The sequence below is a fragment of the Hyla sarda genome, chromosome 6 (genome assembly GCF_029499605.1).
Source record: "Hyla sarda isolate aHylSar1 chromosome 6, aHylSar1.hap1, whole genome shotgun sequence".
NCBI classification, from domain to species: Eukaryota; Metazoa; Chordata; class Amphibia; order Anura; family Hylidae; genus Hyla; species Hyla sarda.
In genome coordinates this window covers 241,339,818-241,365,600 of record NC_079194.1, presented here as the reverse complement: position 1 = coordinate 241,365,600, position 25,783 = coordinate 241,339,818, and the positions used below count along the sequence as shown (strand labels likewise).

General features: G+C 40.9%; 1 protein-coding gene across 6 annotated transcripts in view; it reads left to right on the top strand.

The window, feature by feature from the left end:
• The window catches only part of SYT7 (synaptotagmin 7), a 526,341-nt gene that overhangs the window by 421,502 nt on the left and 79,056 nt on the right, over nt 1-25,783 (top strand). For all 6 annotated transcript variants that reach the window (XM_056526815.1, XM_056526813.1, XM_056526814.1 and 3 more), the window contains one exon: nt 1,180-1,312. In XM_056526815.1, the coding sequence (XP_056382790.1) occupies nt 1,180-1,312 (133 nt within the window). The remainder of the gene's footprint in view (nt 1-1,179; nt 1,313-25,783) is intronic.

Below are 25,783 nucleotides of genomic sequence, written 5' to 3'. Positions count from 1 at the left end.
AGATCGCGGGGGTCTCAGCAGCGGGCCCCCCGCGATCAGACTGTTTTTGCCCGGAATACCCCTTTAAGAGTTCAGAGGACATTCCCATCAGTGATGGCAGTTCTCCCTGTGTGATTATGCATATAGAGTAAACTGTCAATCACTGATTAGGACCACCTAAGGGACTCCCAAACCCAGAAAAAGCTGAGATTAAATGAATATTTCCCCCGAAAACTATATATCAATCTTCTCAGCTCTTCCTGATCTATAACATAATGCTTGTGGATTAGATTGCTCAATGTGTAAGGTTCCCTTTAAACCAGTGTAGTCTACAAATTTTCAGCTGGTAAGTAAAACCTAACAACTTCCATTCACAAGATATAAACAATTCAAAAACTCTGCAGATATAATAATAAACCTTCTAAAGATGAAGATATATTTTGAAATAAACCTTTCCCATTAGCGATAGGCCCGCCTGTTTAATCTAGATGCAATACATCAGCACAGAACTGATGTGGTATCTGACCTGCTGCATTGAACAGCTGAGCCTTCCGAATCCTAAATGTAACATAGGGAAACAAAAAGCGTGTTAAACTATGTGACTGAATAAACCTAATAGACAGAGCCAGCACAGGGCCAAGGCTTGGAAGCAGCCATATCCAGAAAAGCAACGAAGCCTCTAGGGTTTGTTATATCAGAAAATCCCTGACAGTCAGTCATGTGTGTGGGACTTCTAGGGCAAAGACTGACATAACAAACCTTGACAGATTAGGAAAAAAAAACACACAGCACATAAATATATTCACATTTCTCAAAAATAACTACCAAAAATAAAACATTATGCCTTTATACTAGGATATTCTAACATACCTAAGATATTTTCTGCCCTTACATTCCCCTTTTCAATGAGCTAGAGATAAATTGTAAGCGTCCATATAAAACGTCCTCGTATATATTCTCCATCACTGGCTTCATGCCTGGCTCCAGATCTGCAGTAAGGCCGGGCTTTCAATAACCATCTGCTAAATGTCACAGCATGTATAGCTTACTGACTGGTTTAATGCAGAAGGTCAACTTGGGCGAACTCCAATACCCTCTCAGGATCAATGGCTGATACTGGCTTCCATTAATCCACTTCCCAGGCCATAACACCCATTTCCAGTGCAACTTTTAACATATGTCCTCTTTTTCTCCTTTAAGATTACCAGCAGGTGCCAAAACGAATACAACAGGGGGGCCGGGACAAGCGCAATCAGAAGAAAGCGACAAAAAACCAGACCAGCGGTCTTCAGTGTCAGACCTTGTGAATTCCCTGACCAGCGAAATGCTTATGGTGAGTAAACCAGTCTTTGTTATTCAGATACATACCCAGAGTTAGAACTGAATTGCCTCTTGGCACAGATTGACTGGTGCCCTGGACTTCACCCATCCAGATGGCTCACAACATCCTTCTCTCTGTACTTCTCCCTCCTCTCATAGCACTTTGAGAGTCTAACGTACATATAACTCACATCATTTACATATGCCGAAATTCCTTTTTCCATTGGCATCCTTCTCTATGGGTTACCTATAGACTTAAACCTACTGTGCCTACAAGTAAATTAGACTTTGTCCACATTAAAAAGGAGTACTCCAACTTCAAATACTTGTTCCCTATCCAAGTGTTAGGTCCCAGTGGTCGGACCCCTCGAGATTTTGGGAACATGGACCAAAGTCGCACTTTGAAATGGAGCAGGGAGTGAGACATGGATGCCACTATTCCATTCGTGGTGTTAAAGGAAAACTGTCATATGTTTTCTCCCGCACTATCCACAGATACCGATGAATAGTGCGGGAGACGCTGAACATTTTGAGTCCTACCTTTCCCGGATGCGCTACGCCGTTTGCCCGTTATAGCAGTTTTTCTGTATATTTAAATTAGCTGCTAACTGGCACGGGCGGGGTTACTGCCTTCATCTGGCACTGTGACGTAACCGCCGCCCGGCCCGCAGCACCGCCCGGCTAATGAATATTCATATAATGTCTTACACTCTCTTTCTCATCCCGGCCGATACTGCGCATGTGCGGACTAATGAAGCAGCGCTGAAGACCGCTTCCGAGTATAGTAGGAAATCCCGCACATGCGCAGTATCGGCCGGGAAGAGAAGGAGAGTGTAAGACATTATATGAATATTCATTAGCCGGGCGGTGCTGCGGGCCGGGCGGCGGTTATGTCACAGTGCCAGATGAAGGCAGTAACCCCACCCGTGCCAGTAAGCAGCTAATTTAAATATACAGAAAAACTGCTATAACGGGCGAACGGCGTAGCGCATCCGGGCAAGGTAGGACTCAAAATGTTCAGCGTCTCCCGCACTATCCATCGTTACCTGTGGATAGTATGGGAGAAAACATATCACAGTTTTCCTTTAAATTTTTGAAGTTGGAATACCCCTTTAACTCACAATGTTCCAGATGTACAAAGAGTACGGAGGTCACCCTGACAGTCTTCTGTGTGCCAGATTAATGTAAAATCAATAGGCAGCCACTGAGAAGTAAAGTGGAGGGAGCTGAATTGTTCTTGGAATAACTCCAGACTGTATAAAGAAGAAATCACTGCCTTTAAAAAGTAGAAAAAGAAATAGAAAATGCCTATTATAATGCATTCGAAAAGTTAACAAGACAGACAAGAGGAAGAGAAAACTCACTTAAACAAGAAAGAATAATACAGGGCTGAAAGGAGTATCGTACTGTTCTGTACCTCCAGAAAGGACTGTGAGTGACAGCAAGTATTTGTGGGTGCGTGGGTATGAAAACCTGACAGAGATTAATGTTGTGGAAAATACAGATTCACCCATTTCTTTTACGTTAGTTCTATCATAACTGTACTAAACCATTATTAAACTGTAAAAAGTTTTCATCAGTCGGGGTCTCAATGCTGAGACTCCTCACCGATCAGTAGAAGGAGTGGGTAAATGCGCATGCCTAAAGAGGTTAGCCGGTTATCTGGCACAATTTATTTTATTTACCGTATATACTCGAGTATAAGCTGAGTTTTTTTTGTGCTGAAAACACCCCCCTCGGCTTATACTTGAGTGAACTCTCCGCCCTCAGTGATCTTCCACTCCGGTATCACTGCTCTGGTGTCCACCATGCTCCACTCCCTAGTGCTGGGGCCCAATACCCAATACGTCAGCGTGGCAATGTGATGTCTTTGGTCCCAGCACTAGGGAGGGAAGTTAATTGGAAACCGGGTGCTAGGGTCCGCTTGACACTTTGCCGCTCAGTCAATCCCTGACTGTAGCAGTGCCCTGAAATATTGAGCCACTCTGACATATTGGACCTCAGCATCAGGATGTGGAGCATGGTTCACACAGGCGTAGCGATATCGGAAGCTATGTTTTTTATTTTTTAAATGCATCCAATACAGAAACTACCCGACACTGTAACCATGACAAGGGATATAATATTAGGACTCCTACAGCTGACTGACCGTGCCGGTGCTCACATTAGAGGCAATACAGATATCCAAGCAGCAAAATGCAAAACATTGGAGCACTCACCGGGTCTTTAACCAACGAAGAACTTCTTTATTTCATCCAAACATAGTTAGCGTTCTCGTGGAGTGTGGGCGAGCGGACAGGAACTTGTTCCTGTCCGCTCGCCCGCACTCCACGAGAACGCTAACTATGTTTGGATGAAATAAAGAAGTTCTTCGTTGATTAAAGACCCGGTGAGTGCTCCATTCTTTTGCATTTTGCTGCTTGGATATCTACGTTTTTTTTTTTTTTTTTGTTTCTTTGTTTTTTTCTGAACCCATACTGTCTTCGGGGTCACCTTTGTTTATGGATTCTTAGTCTAAAATAAATGAATTGTCGGAGATGGCAAAACCTCCCTTCGCTTGTTGAAGAATTATTTGAAGAATAACATTTTTAAAGGTTTACTCATGTATATTCATGTTTAGAATTCATTCAGCAGATTAGAGATTTACAGTGATATGCATAGAATTTTTAAAGATTTGCTCATCTCTGGTGGTCAGTAAAAATGTAGAGTAGAGGAATAATTAGACATAAGGGAGCGTGAAACCTTAAAAACAATAACACGTAAGCCATGTTTTCTGATATGAAGCTATTTCTAGAACAACGGATGGCAGATAGTGTTTCTGCAGCATTGATAAAACAGATTAAATATCCCTGGGATGTGAAATCCAAACCAAGCTGCTTTAAGCAGTGGAAAACTAATTGTATTCATTTTACCAGCAGCCACACAGAAAAGCATACGTGCCAGATCTTCCTAAGTAGTATTCTTCAAGGGTTAGCTAAGTGAGATTCAGCAAAACTGAAAAGCTCTGGATTTCTCAACACCTTCATGAGATAAACAACTAAATATGTAACAGGGAACAACTCAAATATTACCTGTTTGTGGCTACCGAGGCTTTGCTGGGAAATTCCGGTTGATGACCCAAGGTATTCCGATTTCACTCGGCATTTCACATTAAAGTAAATCACTAATCTTAAACAACCAAACAACAAACAATATATTCCATCATTGAGCTACCACGATAGGCTGTTTTGTAGAGATGGCTTTTCAAATTTTAAGATTGTGCAGTGTACAGAGTCATCGTGTCCATCATGAAAGGGCAGGATTGTAAGGAAAGTTAATTAAATTAAAAAAAAAAAAAATTAAAAAAATTAAAAAAAAATTAAAAAAATTATATATATATATATATATATATATATATATATATATATAACTCAACGTATGTATGTTCCAGCATAACCTTCAGATGGTTGGGGATTTTTCAATTAAACTTGGCACACATGTTACCGTACTTAATATGTAAACTAAAAATATAGTTGAGTTAAATCAACTCTAAACCACCCCTATTTGCAAGGGTTGGGTTTCTGTCTGAAGTCCCATACAAGTCTATGGGACTTCCGATTCCTTTCCCAATCACGTTATTCTCGAGTTGCAGAGATTGCCCAAGACTTTTAAACATCCTGACTAGAGATGAGCGAATTTACAGTAAATTCGATTTGTCATGAACTTCTCGGCTCGGCAGTTGATGTCTTTTCCTGCATAAATGAGTTCAGCTTTCAGGTGCTCCCGTGGGCTGGAAAAGGTGGATACAGTCCTAGGAGACTCTTTCCTAGGACTGTATCCACCTTTTCCAGCCCACCGGAGCACCTGAAAGCTGAACTCATTTATGCAGGAAAAGTCATCAACTGCCGAGCCGAGAAGTTCATGACAAATCGAATTTACTGTAAATTCGCTCATCTCTAATCCTGACAACTGTCCAGCAGGCAGGTGTAGAAGAAAATGAGTGCAGAGGTAGGTATATGAGGACGGGATGAGAACAAGAATGTGAGAACGAGAGTGTCATTATTGCTTTTCCTCTCCCCTCATAGGAAGTACGGAAAACACTGTGTACTCTGATTATTTTATAAAGCTGGAAATAGCAGGACAGCTCCTCCTCCTCCTTACAGAGCATGCCCACAATACTCTCATCTAATATGGTGTTATAAACGTGAAAAGCACTTAAAGGGGTATGCCAGGAAAAAACTTTTTTCTTTATATCAACTGGCTCCAGAAAGTAAATTAAAAAATCTTAATCCGTCCAGTACTTATCAGCTGCTGAAGTTGAGTTGCTTGTCTTTCTTTCTGACAACAGTGCTCTCTGCTGACACCTCTGTCTGTCTCAGGAACTGTCCGAAGCATTAGAAGTTTGCTATGGGGATTCACTCCTACTCTGGACAGTTCCTGAGACAGACAGAGGTGTCAGCAGAGAGCACTGTTGTCAGACAGAAAACAACAACTCAACTTCAGCAGCTGATAACTGCTGGAAGGATTAAGATTTTTTAATAGAAGTAATTTACAAATCTGTTTAACTTTCTGGGGCCAGTTGATATATATATATATATATATATATATATATATATATATATATATATATATATAAAAGTTTTTCTCCTGGAATACCCCTTTAAGTCTGTCCATAAATGATCTGTAGTCAGTATAATAAAATATATGAAGGTGGATAAGCTGCTTTCCATTCTTTATGATTTTCTCCTTACTATAATTATTTTCCATAGAGAAATAAGGCTTCTGGGCCCCAAAGCAAAATCTTTTAGGGAATGTTCACACTGCGTAATTTCCGCACACGGAATTGCACTCCAGAATTCCACTGTGTGAACCTTCTCATCAGTGTGAATGGGGCTTCTGCAGACAGCGGCAGAGATGTGCCAAAATTGATTCATCGAAAGAATGAACATGTTCATTCTTTTGGCAGCATTACGTGCGCACTGCATTGCTGTAAGTGGTGATGGCGCAGGTCTGTGAGGTCCTACCACCGAACTAATTTAGCAGCAACTGCCAGATGGAATCTCCGAGCAGAATTCCACAAGCAGGGATTCCTCACTGTGAACATACCCTTACAGGGCTCCCAACTACCAGGCCTTATTTATAGTCTAGTGATGTTACCCTATTAGGGTAAATGAACACCAGATGGATTTACTGTGGATTTTCCTGCTTAATTTTATTGTAAATTTATGTTGCAGATTTGTTGTGGATTTCTCTATTGAAACCCATGGGGAGGTAAAATCTGCGCCAAATCTGCAGCTTCTCCACAACAAATCTGCAACAAAATCAGATTTTCATGAGGATTTGCTGCAGATTTCTTCCACAAGCTATCCCTCTAGTGTGGACTTACCCTTAAGGGTATGTTTACATGGGCGGCTATTTTGCAGTGGAATTTTCATAGCACAAAACCTGCAGCAGATGTTGCATTTACACATTGACTTCAGTGAGGTCTGCTGCAGATTTTTCACCCTTGTGAACGAACCCTTCGGCAGTGTTTCCCAACCCATGTGCCCCCAGCTAATGCAACAGCTGGAGACTCACCAGTTGGAAACCACTGCCTTACAGGCTTTTGACCCCCATTGGAACCAGCCCTCAGGTTCCACCTCTGCACCCCATCATCCTATTTCCTTGCTTTTCAATTGTTCATCAATAACTAGATCGGTCAAACCAATTTCAGCCACATAAAACACAAGATATAGTTCTGACTTCTGCTAAGTACACTTGCAGAATCCCAAGACTTAGCATTTACATAGGGGTGTGATGGGAGAAAAGCTTCTGACATAATAAATGAATGTCAAATCACATGCAATAGGCATCCCATAAGCCAAGAGTTTAGTCGAGACACATCAGTTTTCTGGCGATATTATTTCTGAAATGCCATGTTCATTGATTGACATTGACCCGGTAAATCAAGACCGCTTGAACTGGCACAAACATCAATGAACAAATACCGTTTCTCCTTTCTTCTACATGCGGCATCTCGCCTTTGCAGACTTACAAACAATAAAAATGCTTACACCCATTATTAGACCGGGACCCTACATTTCAATTATTACCCGTTGTCGTATAACACCGACTGAAGCTTCTCCCCGTTTCTCAAGGAAAAGGTTCAGTGGAGCAGTGTGGGAGTAGTGAGATGGAAATCCTGAGTCTTATTTCATATGACAGCCCCCAGCGGGGAGACCCAGTGGCCGTCAGTGAATGAAACATTACTAAAAATGCAGAGAAAAGTAAGAGTTCAATGGAAAGGAGAATATCCACAGGGGATTTGTTGGCATACCCTCCTGCTGACCATAAACAAAAATAAGCTAAAAGCCAGGGACAGGCTTAGCAATTCTACTGCCAATCACCCAAACACGTCAAGAAGCCACGTAAACAGGAAATCATTTTTCCTAAATATTTGCACCGACTATTCCTTTCAAGCATCGGTTTTCGGAAATGAAGTTTGCTGGTTTCCGATCACGGTTAGCTTGTGTGTAACCCAGAAGACGACACAAAGAGGGAGGAAAGCTCATTGCTGGATAGTTTAACTCATTATCTCTGAGACACTGAAACTGATTATAAAGAAATGGGTCTCCTAGGAGTCAATGGAGGCAGAAGTCGTCTTCTATTACTTGGCTGTGAAACAAGCATGATTGCATTGCAAGGTACAGGTGCTTCCTGATATTGCACTAACATTAAGTAGAAACACAGTAGTTGGGCGCATCATTAGCTCTCCGCAAAGATATTCCATTTAATGCACTTTACCATGAAGTACTACTATAATGAAACATCTCATACTGGGTTATGAGCGTTGAGAAACTCAAGCAGAGTCTACTTAAAAATAAATGAAGCTCAATGATGTTGACATAGAGAGTGAGGCTGTGTGTAGCATGAATTAAAGGCCCATGCACTATATGGCTTCCTTAAATGGTTTTTCTAAGGGTGTGTTCACATGTCAGACAAAACTGGCGAGCATTTTCTCGGCAGGCATTCAAGGTTAAGCTTTGGGTTTTCTGTTGAGATGTGCTGAAGATTTGCTGTGGTTGTGTAGTAGATTTGCACTGAATTCGACCGGGTTCACATCTGTGTTGAAGGCTCCATTCGCAGATTCCGTTCCGGAGGAGTGAACACAGCCAGGAGGTCTGTTGTATAATCTATTATTTTCTGGGATTGGCCAAGATAATGCTACATATAGGGATTTTTGACCCATTATTTTATCGGAATCTGAAATGGTGGCCCCAAACTGATCCTTCAATGCAGATTTGAAGAAAGCCCCAGTCTAATTTGAGGCGTTTACACTTCCAATAAGTATCATGCCAGTAAAAATCTGCATGAAAATTTTAAACTGGATGTGTAGAGAGTTGCGAAAACCCAATTGCCATGCGTAGCATGCAGGCTGATATGGATTTCATCATTTGTGATGAAATCCATATAAATAAGCCTTAAAGGGGTACTCCACTGGCCAGCGTTTGGAACTAAACGTTCCGAACGCTGTTTTACTGCTGTGGGGGTCAGTGTCCCGCTCCCTCCCATAGTCTTGCATTGAGGGGACGTGACCGTGACGTCACAAGGGGCGTGGCTGACCCTCACAGTGTGAAAACAGCGTTCGGAACATTTAATTCTAAACACTGGCCAGTGGAGTACCCCTTTAAATGGGTTGTCCAGGGATGAAATATATACATTTTTTTTTTTTTACAAAGAGCCCTGGGTGCTGCCCAGATTTCAAAGGCCCTGGGTGCTGCCAATAACTGTGTTCTAAGAATGAACAATGTGCCCGTCACTCTTGGCTTCTTCTTGCTACCAATGCTGACACATGCTGACACTGTAGGACCTGCCTGCTCAGCCAATCAATAGATGCAGCTGTGATTGCTAGAGGGGGCAGTAGCGGAACATCATCATTAGAAGCAAGAAGAAGGCTCGGAAGTCATCAGAATGGGTGGAGATGAGTATGCTTTATTTCTCATGTTAAAGGACCTGGAGCCCATTGTTATTCCGTACTAAGTTTGACGATACCTATAGTGCTTTGCTATAGAACGTATAGAACTGGCGGTTGGCATGGCTAAACGTGCATGTGTTCTGAATGAAGAGCCATGTCCACAATTCACATAGACAGAGAGACATGTGCAGTCCCCTCTTTTATACGTAGTTGCGATAGCAGGTCATGTGGGGTCTGGGCTCCTGAATGACCCTTATATAAGGTATGTGTATTAGCGGTGACATATAGCACAGTGTGGCTATCAGTCACATTATTTTTCAGTAAAGTCAGTCCATAAAGCTTCCAATTAATTGCCATGCCTCCTCTAGTTTCTGAGTCATATTTCATCAAAATTTAATAGGTTTCCTGCAAGGCCTTGGTGAAATAAGTCTAGCACCGGCTCAGAGTTGCCTGCTTAAATAACCCACAGCTACTTTATAATATAACACATTATTTTCTTCCATACCGATCATAGTAGATTAAACAGTTAAAGAACCAGCACTATAATACTGTCTTACTGATACGGTATTATATGCATTTAATTAAGAGAATGAAAGCCATGTAGTGCAGTGTAGGAGCCCATGTGCTGTAGTTTTATATGTGTTTTTATCATGTTTTTTGTATTTGCGCTGGATTAAATGACAGTGGACATTGATATGTGCGTTGTTTTTATTGCTCACAGATTTATTAAGTCTTTGTTTGATGGAAAACAGGAATATACTCTCATGTATTACATCATCACTATTATGCTTTTCTTCTTTTAATATCTGATTGTTTACATCATTTATCTCTTAGTTCACTGCTTGATAATACCTAGCAGCACTTTATGTAGACTTTGAGTCACCATTTCAATTCTGGAGCTTAGTAACTGCATATGAATACCTTTATAGCCTTATAACAAATCAGACCCTTATTGCTCTGGCAGGGAATTGAGAATATATGGCGGACATGGCTAATAAAAACAAATATACTCAAAATAATCAATGTAATGTGACATCAGCATTTACTGCTGGCAAGACTGAATTTATGAACAGGGAACATGAGCCCCGATGACTGGATTGCATGGCTTGCTTCCTCCTCTGTTTTTAATTTGTTAACCACTTACCTGCCATATAAAGTTATCAATTAGATGAGATTACAAAAGCATGACCGCTTTGTTATGGACACTGCACCACTTCTGATTGTAGGCTGTGTGTGGTATTGCAGCTAAGCCTCATTCATAGCCAACATCTCCCCATATCTCAGCCTCCTGGACTTCAGTAAGTGTGACATAAGCAATGCCACTCTTGTCGATGGGCAGGCCTATTTAAGTGAATAATGACCCCCGACAAACTAATTTAAAGGAATACTGTAGTGAAATATAAGTTATCCATTATCCGAAGGATAGGGGATAAGTTATAGATTGCAGGGGGTCTGACGACTGGGACCCCCGCAATCTCCTGTACGGGGCGCAGCAGTCTGTCGGAAGGGGGAGTTCTGTCCCTTCCATGACGCGGTGGCCAACACACCCCCTCCATGTGTCTCATAGAGAGTGTCTGCCGCAGCTTCCTGTGGATTAAGGATTACCTTCTTTCTGTTCTTTATACATCATCCCTTATTTTATCCCCTGATGAACTCTGACCTATAAGAGAAAAGTGCCTTGGAACAAACATAGCTAATATTGAGTGCTAGGTTCTGGCATAAAGTTACCCTTTACAGGACTGGTGTTTTATATAAGGACATCTATTGTACAAATGCGCGATTTATGATAGTACTCTAGTTATACTATATTACCTAACACACTCTTATTGGGATTATTGATAATTCAATTAATCTGACATTACTAATTGTCCCTTATTACCCTAACATCAGGGGCATAGCTAGAAACCTCAGGGCCCCGATGGTTCAAGTGGCTCTCCAGCCATTAAAAAACTAAAGCTTCCATTATGTCTGGAGACCCTCAGGCATTTGGTAGTTGTAGTATTGTAAAAGCTAGGAGCCACAGATTGGGGTAAAGTTTTACCCATTATCACTGCAGGACTTACAAGTTACTACAGCTCTGATGGGACAGTCAGGAGAATACACAATAACATCAGTGACCTGAGTGAAGTCTTCTCTGTTGTCTTTCCTTTTCTTCCTCATCTGGTCCAGGCACCAGGGCATCTTCCAGCTCCATCTTTTCTGACGCCCGCACATCATAGGCTCCTAACTTTGTCAACAGATCCTGATCCTCTGTATAAAGACAATAATCATTATAATCCTGCCACACACTGTACCCTGAATATAATACTGACACACATTGTACCCAAAATATAATACTGTAAGTATAATACTGCCCCACACTGTGCCCACTGTATATAATCCTACCCCACATTGTACCCTGAATATAATACTGCCCCACACTGTACCCACTGAATATAATACTGCCCCACACTGTACCCACTGAATATAATACTGCCCCACACTGTACCCACTGAATATAACACTGCACCACACTGTACCCTGAATATAATACTGCCCCACACTGTACCCACTGAATATAATCCTACCACACACTGTACATCTACCACAGTAGTGAACCTATATTGTGGTCCACAAATGCAGGATCTCCACCCCAGCTTAAAGTGCACAACTGCACATGGGGTTGAGGATCATCTGCCATTTTAGACCACATCGGTGAATTTGCCACACACTGTACCCTAAATATCATACTGCCACACACTGTACCCTAAATATAATACTGCTACACACTGTAGGGGATAAGCTTTTCTGTACTGTCTGGCATGAGACTTGTCCTTTAACACTTTGGGGACCGAGGGCGTACCTGTGCGCCCTGGTCCCGCTCCCCTGCTATGACGTCGGCTCAGGGGCTAACCCTGCCTCATAGCCGAGTTGTCCCAGCAGCTACCAGCCGACAGGACCCGTGTCTGATGCTGGACATCATCGATCGCGGTGATGCCCGGCATTAACCCTATTGATCGTCTAAAGTGAAACTAAACGGTTCCCGGAAGCTCAGTTGGGCTGTTTGGGCATCCTGAACAGCTGAGAGGACGGGGAGGAGGGTCTCTTCCTGCCTTCTCTATGTCCGATTGGCAATCTGCTGCTCCATGCCTGGAGCAGCGGAGCGCTCATAAAACTTATTAATGCTATGCTATGGCATAGCATTGAACAGTGTATGCAATCAGATTGCATGTAATAGTCCCCTATGAGGAGTAAAAACTGGTGTAAAAAAAAAAAAGGTTAATAAATGTGAATTAACCCCTTCCCAAATTCCATATAAAAAATATATAATCATAAAAAATATAAACATATGTGGTATTGCCGCATGCGTAAATGTCCCAAATATAAAAATATAATGTTAATTAAACCACACGGTCAATGGCGTATACGCAAATAAATTCCAAATTCCAAAATTGTGCATTTTTGGTCATTTTGTATACCCTTAAAAAATAAAATAGTGATCAAAAAGTCCCATCAAAACAAAAATGATACCGATAAAAACTGCAGACCACCGCCCAAAAAATTAGCCCTCATACATCCCCCTCTTTTTTAAGTGGTAAAATTAAATAGAACCTACATAAATTGGGTATCCTTGCAACCGTATAGACCTACAGAATAAAGATAAGGTGTCATTTTTACCAAAAAAGTGAACTGTGTAGAATCAGAAGCCCCCAAAAGGGGGACCAGTGCCATGGCGTGAGACTGCAGCTCCTGCCACTGCACAAGGACGGGGATCGGGCAGGGACTGGTCAGGTGATTCGAGTAGATCTGCGTGCCTGCACGGGGCACGTCTACTCCCATCAGCCCCTGGCCTGTCCAGCCCTTGCACCCTGGAAAAGTAAATTTAAAAATGAGCTGGAAGCGACGTGCCCAGGCCCTCGGGCGGCGCCCGAGCGCCCAGCCTGCTGCAGCAGCAGCAGCTATGACGCCCGGTCACCAGGGCAACCGTTGCAACCTCTATAGTTAACGCCACTGCCTGACATATTTGTCTGATTGACCATACAACCCTCTATATTCCTGCCATGCAGCATTAACACTTGACTGTGCCCCAGATATCAGTGTAAATAGATAGCAGCAGGATATTGTGTTAAGGGGAAGCAGTTTTTACCAGTTCCTTCTTTGTGACTGGTGAGAAGCCACATAAACATTATGAATTATTCTCAGAGCGCTGCTCACATAATAAAATAACATCTGCACAAGTCTGACCCCAGATGGAAACTGAGAATAAAACAACTGCTTCCTAATACACCTGGCGTGTAAACGATTTGACAGCGCAAAAAGTTGTTTGTGTACAAAGGAGAGGCATCCACACAGTGCAACTCATGGTACAAGCAGTATATAGCAGTATTGGATATATACATTCCTACACTAGATATACTAGGATACTTTATTTTTATTTATTTTTGCATGTCATTTTTTCATTTCTTTAGTATGACATCCATTAAGTTTTCAGTGAATGAGCTCAAGGATCCTCTTCTGTTAGCTAAGGCTGCATTCAAACTATAGACTTATCCGTTTTAAAGATCCGTTATAATGATCCGTTAACAAAATCATTAAAAATGGATTTTAAACGGGCGTTACAAAATCCAATTATAGTCTATGGGATTTTTACATTACCCGTTTTAACCCGTCATAGCCCTTTATTAATAACGGACGTTATTTTGTGACGGGAGAAGGTAACGGAAGAAATAGTACATGCACTATTTGTTCCGTTCTTTCTCCCGTCACAAAATATGGGATTTTTACATTACCCGTTTTAGCCTGTCATAGCCCGTTATTTTGTGACGGGAGAAAGAACGGAACAAATAGTGCATGTACTATTTCTTCCGTTACCTTCTCCCTTCAGAAAATATCGTCCGTTATTAATAAAGGGCTATGACGGGTTAAAATGGGTAATGTAAAAATCCCATAGACTATTAAGGGATTTTGTAAAGGCCGTTTAACGTCCATTTTAATGGTTTTGTTAACAGATCATTATAAGGGATCTTTAAAACGGATGAATTTATAGTGTGAAAGGAGCCTCAGATGAAGCTTGTTAAAATGAGCATCTCTAGCTCTGTCAATGAACACTGTGCAATGCTTTATTTCTCCAGAGGGGGCACTGTAGGAGAATGCTGATGGGCTCTCACTCTGTGATCAGATTACGATTAGGGGCTTCTATGACAAAAAGGCTTTATCCAAAGCTGATGACCCCTTTAATCCTTTACTATTTTGTTTAGTGTATTTAAAGTCGAAATTGAGATACTATTGTAACTGTAAGAATAGCCTTTAGGTCCCTGTTTGACTGAGCCTTGTAAATAATGGATGCCATGACATTATCTCTTTATAGTACAGATAATGGCGCAGTTACACCTTTATAAGGTGCCCATATACCTTGAATAGTCTACAGCTGCCTCTTCCATTCAGACCATACACATGAACATCTGGTTTAGCTGGACATTTATGTGTTGTGAATGAGGAAAATGGGAGGCGGTGGTTGTGAAGTCGAAATCCAACATGCCCAACCCTTCTCTCCCTTAACCCACACCCAATAGAGAGTTGGCCAGTACAGTCATAGTCAGCAGGGTTAGCCCACTTTTCAATAAAGTGTATGGTTAAAGCTATTTTGACCATTCCAGCTGAACATTGTTTAAAAACTATATGCAAAGTATCATTTGCAATACATAATGGCAGACTGCCAAACTGAGATGGCAGTCAGCAGAAAATTATCTATCTCTGCCCATACATACATTTAAAATCTCTATGGCCAGCTTAGGCTGCATTCACACCTCATTTTCAGCCTATGGTTGCCTATGGGGAGGGGAAACCCGTGCGCTCCCGTACCCCAGCCGGACCAAGAGCTGAAATCCATTTACTTCAATGAGTCGACCGAAGTCAAACGATGACTCCGATCGTCTGATTTTTGACCCGTATGCGGTTTCCTGACCGGACCTAAAGCTGTAGTATACTACGATTCTAGATTCGATCGCAAAACCAGATATGGGTAAAAAATGCTCATTAAAGTAAATGGATTTCAGCGCCGGTCCGGCTGGGGTACGGGAGTGCCCGATTTTCCCCTCCCCATCCGGAACCGGCAACTGTAGGCTGAAAACGGTGTAAATGCAGCATTAAAGAGGTATTTCAATCTTTACTAACATAGTTCAACTTGTAGAGCACATCATGTTAGCCTATAATGCTCCCTGATTTAAAAGGGTGTCATCAGTTTTGTCCAGGATAATAATAATCATTTTTTTTTTTTCATAATTCTGTTGAATTACAATTCATTAGCAATGTCTGATTTTCATCAGTAAATATTTAATACATTTTTATTAAATATTACTTTTTAGAGTGGAGTGTTGGTTGGCAACCTAGGCAAATAGCTGTCAACAAGGGGAAGAATGCTTTACAAAAGACAGAACAACAACATCGCTTTTATTTACCCATCACCCAAGAAAGAAATTATGATAATATAATTTTTTTCTCTTCTTAAGAAAAACCCTTCCTTACCTTACTACCCCAAACACTATAGAATTTTTGTATCCATTATTTTTTTTCTTTTTTTTCTTTTTCTGCCAGAGCCCATAATTATTTTTTTCACAGTTTTTTTTAACAATCTTTTCCATTCTTCTATCTCTGGGGGTTTTGTATCATACAATTTCCTAGCTATCACAACCTTTGCATACGTAATATATCTAATTATAGCTATCACAACCTTTGCATACGTAATATATCTAATTATAGAGTTCTTCCCTTTCTGTGATGTCTCCAGGTTTACCAGGTCTACCAGGTTTAAAGGAAATTTGTTATCAGTGTCGCCTGCACTAACCTGTCGTTACAGACAGGTAGTGTAGGTGACACTGAAGACAACGATACTTACCTGGTCCCCTTCCATGCTGTGGTTCTCCGACTATCCTCTTCAGTATCTTTCGCTCCAGGCCTGACTTGGAGCATGGGCGGAGCTTTGCGACATCATCACTGCTGTTCTCTATTGGGTCCCGCTGCTAGAGAACAGCAGCGGTGATGTCACTAAGCTCTGCCCATGCTCCATGTTGGGCCCAGAGCTGAAGATACCGAAGAGGACAGCCAGAGAATCAAAGCATGGGACCAGGTAAGTATCGGTGACTGCAGGTGACACTGATGACAGATTGCCTTTAAGCTCAGCTTTATTTTGTCCATAATGATGATTAAAAAATTCCGCAATACTGGACAATCCCATAATAGATGGCTAATTTCAGCTTCTATTTGATGACATTTTGGACATGCCTGAGTTTGGCGTACAGCCCATCTTAAAAGGATTCTTTGGGGTATAATATATTTTAAATAACATTTTCAATTCAACCACCTTATGCAGTACATTTATTGAGGCATCCTTTAGATTATTTAAACAAACTTCCCACAATTCTTGTGAAAACGTTTCTTTTCCTATCTAAACCTTTTGAAAGGTTCTTGGGGGTTTGCTGCCTGAGCAATCTATATATCTTGCCCATGGTTTTCTTCCCGGTTATATCCGTTGTTAGAGAATCAATCATGCTATGTGTATCTATTTGAAACATATTTTTCTTGCTAGTGCATCTTGCTGCTTTCCTCAATTGCAAATATTTGAATCAGATAGAAGAATCTTGATGAATTTATTTGTAAAACGATTTAACTTGATAAACCCTACAAGTTAAAAGGGGTTATGAACCATAAGGTGATTTTAGTACTTACCTGCCAGACAGTAATTGATATGCTTAGGAAGTATCCGTTCTTGTCTCAGAGCTAAATGTTCTGAGTCAACCATACCGCTGTGGCTATCTTTCTATGAAATGGTTGTTTCCTGTTGGAGTTCCCTCCCTCCAACTACAAGTCCCATGATTCTTTTTTTGTAAGTGTGAAGTCCCTTTTCCCCCTCCCACACATCAGCCACCCTTCCCATTGAAACACACCTGTGCTCCCTTCCATGCAATAGAGCAGTGTTTTCTAACCAGGGTGCCTCCAGTTGTTGCAAAACTACAGTTCCATGCAGAATGATCTCCCTCCCACCCAGCATTGAAGCAAAGATAGGCTACCTTTCATTACCTGACAAGTGATGTAATGTCTTGGGCTACACTGCAACCTGGGAAAATCTGAGGTGACACTCATTTTTGATGCTGTTAAAAATAAACATCGGGGCAAAGATCACATAAGAATTGGGAGACCACCAGAAAACACAGGTACAAACACTATTTTATGAATTACACTAACTTTACAGCCCCTGTAGATAGTCAAATAAAATAAAAATCCTGGAATACCCCTTAAAGTATGTTAGTTGAGATGGAAATACCCCTTTCAGTAGACACCAATTGTCCTTGTTGGAACCATGTCCCTGTGAAACACAGAGCCTAGTTTCAGACGGTTAATTTCTGTGGTATTACTTACTTTTTCCTTTACATTCTTATAAACCACTGGGGTAAATAGTGTGAATGAAAAATTTATAAAATATTCAAAAGGACATACCTGTAAATTACCTCAACATAACATCCACACCGGTAGACTGAATACATAAAGTGCCTATGCCGTGTCCTGAAAAATGGTCAATGTAAGATCATGTTAACATCTGTGTTAGACATTCAGTTAAGAGCTTTATTCACAGAATACAGCAAAAATCCCAGACAACACAGTGCTGCATGTTATGCTATTTTGTCCAGTGAATTGCAGTGCACCATACCAGAAACCCATTATAGTCAATGGGGTCCAGAGGACACTGTTAATGTCCAGCATGCAACAGATCCAGCATGCCGTCATTTCCGTTGTTCTGCTCCTACGACAAAGCAAAAACAATGAACAACCTGAATGAAGATGTGAATAAGACCTTAGGCCTATTTCTCTTGAAGTGTCTTCTACGTGTTCTTGAAATATCCTTTATTTCCTTTCACGCTTTACTGAAGAAAACTAGTGTACACTTTGTTTTGTTGAAGATGCTAACTTTATTCCTAAGAACCTTCTCTCAGCCAAGGGCACCACACTATCGTCTGCATCTTCTCTTGGAATATTCGTGACATCATTGAGGTTCACAGATAAGATCTTGTTACTTCTACTTCAATATCTTTGTAATTGACATTATCGTAAAAGGGGTTGTGTTGTTTATAAAATCAATTTTCAAATACTCTACCATTTCCAGGACCCTCATCTATTAACTAAGGTGGCTACAAAGAGTATTGCTCACTTTGGAGGACCAGCATATCTATGCATTACATGTGCTGTCCACTGTTTAAATGGGTATTGAATAAGGATGCATTCACACCACGATTCTTTAATATGGTGACCGGTTTTCAGTCCAGTCTCAAAATCAGATATAGGGCAAAAATGAGCCGACCGGAGTCACTATATGACTCTGGTTGGCTCATTCAAATGAATGAGATGTTGGCCGGCTGGGATACGGGAGCGCCTGTTTTTCACATGTTCCGGCCAGATCCGGCCACCGTATTAAAGAATCGTGGTGTGGATGCACCCTAATACTTCATTTCACCTGTGGTGGTGGTGGTGCAGAGAAATGAAACACTTGCTGTCTGATAGCCTCACAGATTCCAGTCCTTTCAGTAGGTAATACTGCCATCAACTTATTGGCTTGTAATAATGTGAGAAAAGACCTTGAAGAGTCGCTGCTGATTCCGATTTGGATGTAACAAACCAAAACCAGAAATGCAGAAGTGCAAAACACTGGAAGGTTTATTTGAAAAAAAAAAAACAAATAAAAATAGATTACGTGTTTCAGAGCCACCCCCTTCTTCAGATCAGTATAGATACAGTGGATACAGTCAGACTTCCAATAGGTACAAAATAGGCGCCAACACCCTAGTGGGAGGGGCCTGAGCAAACACTCATCACATGGTATACAGTTAAAACAGTACAAATTAAACATCAGTAGTAAAAATACACTTAGCAATAATAAGAAATAGGAGGATACATGAATAATGTATTAATAATAGGTAGGATTGAAATAAAAAATAGAATAAAACATTGGGCCAGTGGTGGCAACATCCGGGCTGCTGCTGAGAACATCCGGATTTCAGATGTAAACAAAGCTGACGTCAAGAGAAGCGCATAGCCATGTGCTGATGCGTTTGTGAAAACCACTGCGTAGCGCAGAGAGGTGTAGTCACGGACGCTTCGCTACGGAGCGGCAGTCACGTGACTACAGGTGCCCAATTATCAGAGAGGAGACTAGGGCAGGAGAAAGCTAGACTGTCAGCGATGTAATCGCTGACTGTGAGCGCCGGCATCAGCAGTTGTGAGCTATGCGCGGCGCCAGTGATTGCTGGCAGCAGTTCGGCAGCAATGTCATAATAAACTAACTGTGCTGGGAACAGTTGGGCAGTTATGTATGTGCAGCACTGAATATATTGTATAGGGGAGTGCATGGTGACATAACCAGCTAATGACGCTAAAGACCGGAGTGTGTGCAAGATGGGGAAGTAGTATTAGAAACAATAATGTAAACGGTGTACACGAGGCAATACAAAGAGCTGGTAATAGGAAGAACATAGTGGTATATTACCATGATACTGAAAATGTAATATAAAGCAATATAATGCTTATGGAGAAAAGCGTGAAGAGCCATAATAGAGAGGGATAATAAGTAATAATAAGGTATAAGGTATACTAAAATCATATATATAGTCATATGGGCAACCAGCAGGTATATAAGAGGTGAAAACATATTGGGATATAAATACATGAAACATACTTATATATAAAATATATATATATTTATATATATATATATATATATATATATATATATATATATATAAATATAAACATAAAAAAAATAATTCAAATATATGAAAAGAGGAAGCAATAAATAGATAAATAAATAAAAATAAGTATGGGCGTGTACACTGACATGTATGTGGATGTTCAGTATGAAACGACTGAAGGGTAAAAGCAGAGCACAGTGCAATTATTATTCGAACATGCATTTGGGTAATAAAGGTAGTGTTTAATGTTTATAACAGAAAAGATCAGGATGGTTAATGTTCTCTTCTCCTTAGTGTGTTATATCCCTGGTTCACATCTTTAGCGACCTGTTCAATGGGAGTTGCCCATATGGAGTAGAAATCGCCATTGTGGTGTTCTGTTATGGGCTGTGAAACACTATGCAATAGGAACCCATGTGCTGTGTTGCTGCGGTGTATATTCAGGCGTTCCCTGAAACAGTGAATGGTCCTACCTACATATTGCAGGTTGCACGGGCATTGGAGCAAATAGATGATGTATTGTAACCCACAGTTAAGAAATGACTTAATAGGGAATGATTCACCAGTAACGGTAGAAGAAAAGGTTTTACATTTCTGTGTGATAACTGGACAACATTTGCAAAATGGTATACCACACCAAAAGCTCCCTATGGTGCTCAGTGTATTGGAGGGGTTGATCGGTTTGGGATTTGACCTGAGCTTACTGGGGGCTACCAGGTTGCGAAGGGTATGAGCCCTTCGAAAGGTTAGGGAGGGCTCATTTCAATCTCCTAGATCACTGTGTGGTGGTTTCTAAACCCCCTCAATAAAAATGAAAAACGTGTCATATGAAAGCAAAACAACAACTCCCAGCATTTCCGGTAGGCCACTGACTGTCCAGGCATGCTGGGAGTTTAGCAACAGCTGGAGGCACCCTGTTTGGGAATCTCTGGTGTAGAATAATCCTCTGTCCACCCCTATGCAATCCCTAATTTAGTCCTCAAATGGCGCTCTCTCACTTCAGAGCCCTGTTGTATTTCAAGGAAACAGTTTTGGGCAACATATGGGGTATTTCCGTACTCGGGAGAAATTGCGTTACAAATTTTGGGGGGCTTTTTCTCCTTTTACCCCTTATGAAAAGGAAAAGTTGGGGTCTACACCAGTCTGTTAGTGTAAAAAAAACTATTTTTTTTACACTAACATGCTGGTGTTGCCCCATAGTTTTTATTTTCACAAGAGGTAAAAGGAAAGAAAGACCCACAACATTTTTAACGCAAAAAAGTGAAATGTGACTCCTTCTCTTCTGAGCGTTGTAGTTCGCCCGCAGAACATTTTATGTCCTAACATGGGGTATTTCCAGAAAGGGGGTTAAAAATTTTACTCCCATTGCCCTTTGTAAAAATGGTAAATATGGGGGGAAAAGTGGAAAAAAAATTTCATTTACACATCCAACTTTAACAAAAAGTCATCAAATACCTGTGGGGTGTTAAGGCTCACTGGACCGCTTGTGGGGTGTAGTTTCCAAAATAGTATGCCATGTGTTGGTTTTTGTTTTTGTTTTGTTTTTTTGTTTTGCTGTTATGGCACCATAGAGGCTTCCTAAATGCAACATGCCCCCCAAAAACCATTTCAGCAAAATTCACTCTCCAAAATCCCATTGTCGCTCCTTTCCTTCTGAGCCCTCTAGTGCACCCACAGAGCACTTTACATCCACATATGAGATATTTCCTTACTCAAGAGTAATTGGCTTACAAATTTTGGGGGGCTTTTTCTCCTATTACCCCAAACTGGGTCTCAAGCACCACTTAGTATAAACACCATTCGAGTTTGGTTAAAACATAACTTTTACTAATATCAGTAAAATGTGATAGTAAGGGGTACACACATGAATTGGGGGCATGAGGAAAAAGGGGTACAGGTGAGGGCCTATTCTTAAAGTCCCTAATAAAATTTACTCCTAATGTAAGTGTGGAAATAGAAATAAAGGGTAAGGGGGTAGTACAATGCAATCTTAAAATTGTGGTAGGTCTCTTTTACCTTTGGCTTACAAATTTTGGGGGGCTTTTTCTCCTATTACCCCAAACTGGGTCTACAAGAACATACGAGTGTAAAAAATGAAGATTTTGAATTTACTCCTTCACTTTGCTGCTATTCCTGTGAAACCTTTAAAGGGTAAACAAACTTTCTGAATCTCATTTTGAATACTTTGCAGTTTCTATAATGGGGTAATTTGTGGGGTATACCTAATATGAAGGTCCCTCAAATCCACTTCAAATCTGAACTGGTCCCTGAAAAATTCAGATTTTGAAAATTTTGTGAAAAATTTGAAAGTTGCTGCTGAACTTTGAAGCCCTCTGATGTCTCCCAAAAGTAGAAACATGTAAACTTTATGATGCCATCAGAAAGTAGACATATTGTATATGTGAATCAATATAACATGTATTTGGAATGTCTATTTTCCTTACAAGCAGAGAGCTTCAAAGTTAGAAAATTGCAAAATGTTTTAATTTTTCAGGAATTTTTCACCAAGAAATGATGCAAGTATAGACGAAAATTTACCACTATGTTAAAGTAGAATATGTCATGAAAAAACAGTCTCAGAATCAAATTTATAAGTAAAAGCATTCCAGAGTAATTAATGCTTAAAGTGACAGTGGTCAGATGTGCAAAAAATGCTCTAGTCCTTAAGCTGTATATGGGCTTGGTCCTAAAGGAGTAAATGCCGTCTCACATTTTATATACAATGATCCCGACATGCCATCAGCTCAAGTGGACTTATATTGACGCACAATTATTTAGATTTCTTAGGCCAACTGTACATGCAGCATTCCGGGACTGCAATGGGGCCCAAAGTGGCCCCGAGTTTTGCAAATCTTTTCATGGGGCTTTTCAAAAAATTATTTGTATATACCCACCCTCTGTTTTCTAACTGCATCTATTACTGACAGTATATATTAAGTCATTTCTTAACTGTGGGTTACAATACATCATCTATTTGCTCCAATGTTCATGCAAACTGCAATATGTAGGTAGGACCATTCGCTGTTTCAGGGAACGCCTGAATATACACCGCAGCAACACAGCACATGGGTTCCTACTGCATAGTGTTTCACAGCCCATAACAGAACACCACAATGGCGATTTCAACTCCATATGGGCAACTCCCATTGAACAGGTCGCTAAAGATGTGAACCAGAGATATAACACACTAAGAAGAAGAGAAAATTTCTGGATTCACATCCTCCGCACCCTGTCCCCCGGGGAGTCTGAATTAAATGATTGAGTGTAACCTTTAATATGTACATTAACCATCCTGATCTTTTCTGTTATAAATATTACCTTTATTACCCAAATACATGTTCGAATAATAATTGCACTGTGCTCTGCTTTTAGCCTCCAGTCGTTTCACACTGAACATCCACATACATGTCAGTGTGCACGCCCATACTTATTTTTATTTTTTTATTTATCTATCTAATTATTGCTTCCTTTATATATATATATATATATATTATATATTATTATTATTATTATTATTATTATTTATGTATTTTTATACATAAGTATGTTTCATGTATTTATATCCCAATATGTTTTCACCTCTTATATACCTGCTGGTTGCCCATATGAATATATATATATATATATATATATATATATATATATATATATACATATATGTATATATATATGATTTTAGTATACCTTATTATTACTTATTATCCCTCTCTATTATGGCTCTTCACGCTTTTCTCCATAAGCATTATATTGCTTTATATTACATTTTCAGTATCATGGTAATATACCACTATGTTCTTCCTATTACCAGCTCTTTGTATTGCCTCGTGTACACCGTTTACATTATTGTTTCTAATACTACTTCCCCATCTCGCACACACTCCTGTCTTTAGCGTCATTAGCTTGTTATGTCACCATGCACTCCCCTATACAATATATTCAGTGCTGCACATACATAACTGCCCAACTGTTCCCAGCACAGTTAGTTTATTATGACATTGCTGCCGAACTGCTGCCAGCGATCACTGGCGCCGCGCATAGCTCACAACTGCTGATGCCGGCGCTCACAGTCAGCGATTACATCGCTGACAGTCTAGCTTTCTCCTGCCCGGGTCTCCCATCTGATGATTGGGCACCTGTAGTCATGTGATGACCGCTCCATAGCGACATGTCCATGACTACATCTCTCTGCGCTACGCAGTGGTTTTCACAAGCGCATCAGCACATGGCTATGCGCTTCTCTTGACGTCAGCTTTGTTTACATCTGAAATCCGGATGTTCCCAGCAGCAGCCCGGATGTTGCCACCGCTGGCCTAATGTTTTATTCTATTTTTTATTTCAATCCTACCTATTATTAATACATTATTCATGTATCCTCCTATTTCTTATTGTAACTAAGTGTATTTTTACTACTGATGTTTAATTTGTACTGTTCTAACTGTATACCATGTGATGAGTGTTTGCTCAGGCCCCTCCCACTAGGGTGTTGGCACCTTTTTTAGTACCTATTTAAGGGTATGTTCACACGAGCGGATTTACAGCGGATTTTACTTTGCGGATCCACCGGACGAAGGCCCGCTCTATGCTGTCTTTACATGTGCTTGCTCGTAGCGGCAATATGCTGCGACGAGCAGACACCCTGCAGCACACATCGCTGCATACTCGCACATCGCGGCCGCTCTCCCTGCTCTGAGCTAGGCAGAGAGCTCCCGCGATGTGCGCGTATACTGCGACGCGCACATCGCAGTGTCTGCTCGTAGCGGCGTATTGCCGCTACGAGCTGGCACATGTAAAGAAAGCATAGAGCGGGCCTTCACCAGCGGATCCGCAGCGAAATCCGCTGTGAAAATCCGCTCGTGTGAATGTACCCTAAAGTCTGACTGTATCCACTGTATGTATACTGATCTGAAGAAGGGGGCGGATCCCCCAAGAGGCGTAATCTCTTTTCATTTGTTTTATTCAAAAAAAACTTCCAGTATTTTGTACTTTTGCATCTCTGGTTTTGGTTTGTTACATCCAATTTGGAATCCGCAGCGACTCTTCAAGGTCTTTTCTCATGTTATTACAAGTCTTCATCCAGGAATGGTTCTCCCTCTCCTGCAACCTCAGGCCTAGCAGTGGTTCCAGCTTCAATTGTAAACCTGATTGTGGGCTGATACGCAAGTTTTAATTTTCTCTAAGGTAAGAAGCCTTTACCTAGGGGTTGCCCCTTGCCCATATTCGTCTGAATACTCAAACGGTATCACACGAGGTGCCCCCTCCGGCCTCTCTCTTTTTCTTCCCTATCAGATCAACTTATTGGGGGATTCTTCTAAAACAAATGATTGTTAATATGGTCTGTATGTGACTAGTGGTATCTGTCCATGTTGTTGTTGGTTCTTCTCTTCCCTTTTTCATACTTAGCTATATGAACTAGGGGAGAGATTTATCAAGGGATTTAGAGCAGTTTTTTTGCTTACAAAAATCGCACAAAAAGTGTGCCTAAGCAAATTTTTGTGCGACTTTTGGCTGTAAGCAAAACTGAACAAAAGAGCTTACTAAAGTAAATTTCAGTTTTCACTTTGCTGTGTTCAGGGATTTATCAAGTGCGAAAGTCACACAAAAAGTTGCAACCACCCTCCAAAGCAGTGTAAATGTAAGCCAGCTGTGATTGGCCGAGACCAACCAGCCAATCACAGCTCAGACCGGGAAGTATGAGACTACACTGTAGTTTCATATTCCAGGGAGCCTGTCGGCCAATTGAAAAATAAAATAGTAAAAAAAATAAAACGCATAGGGTTCCCTGTATTTTCAGTATCAGCCAGATACCAACCAAGTTCCTGGTCCTCCCCAGCCTAAT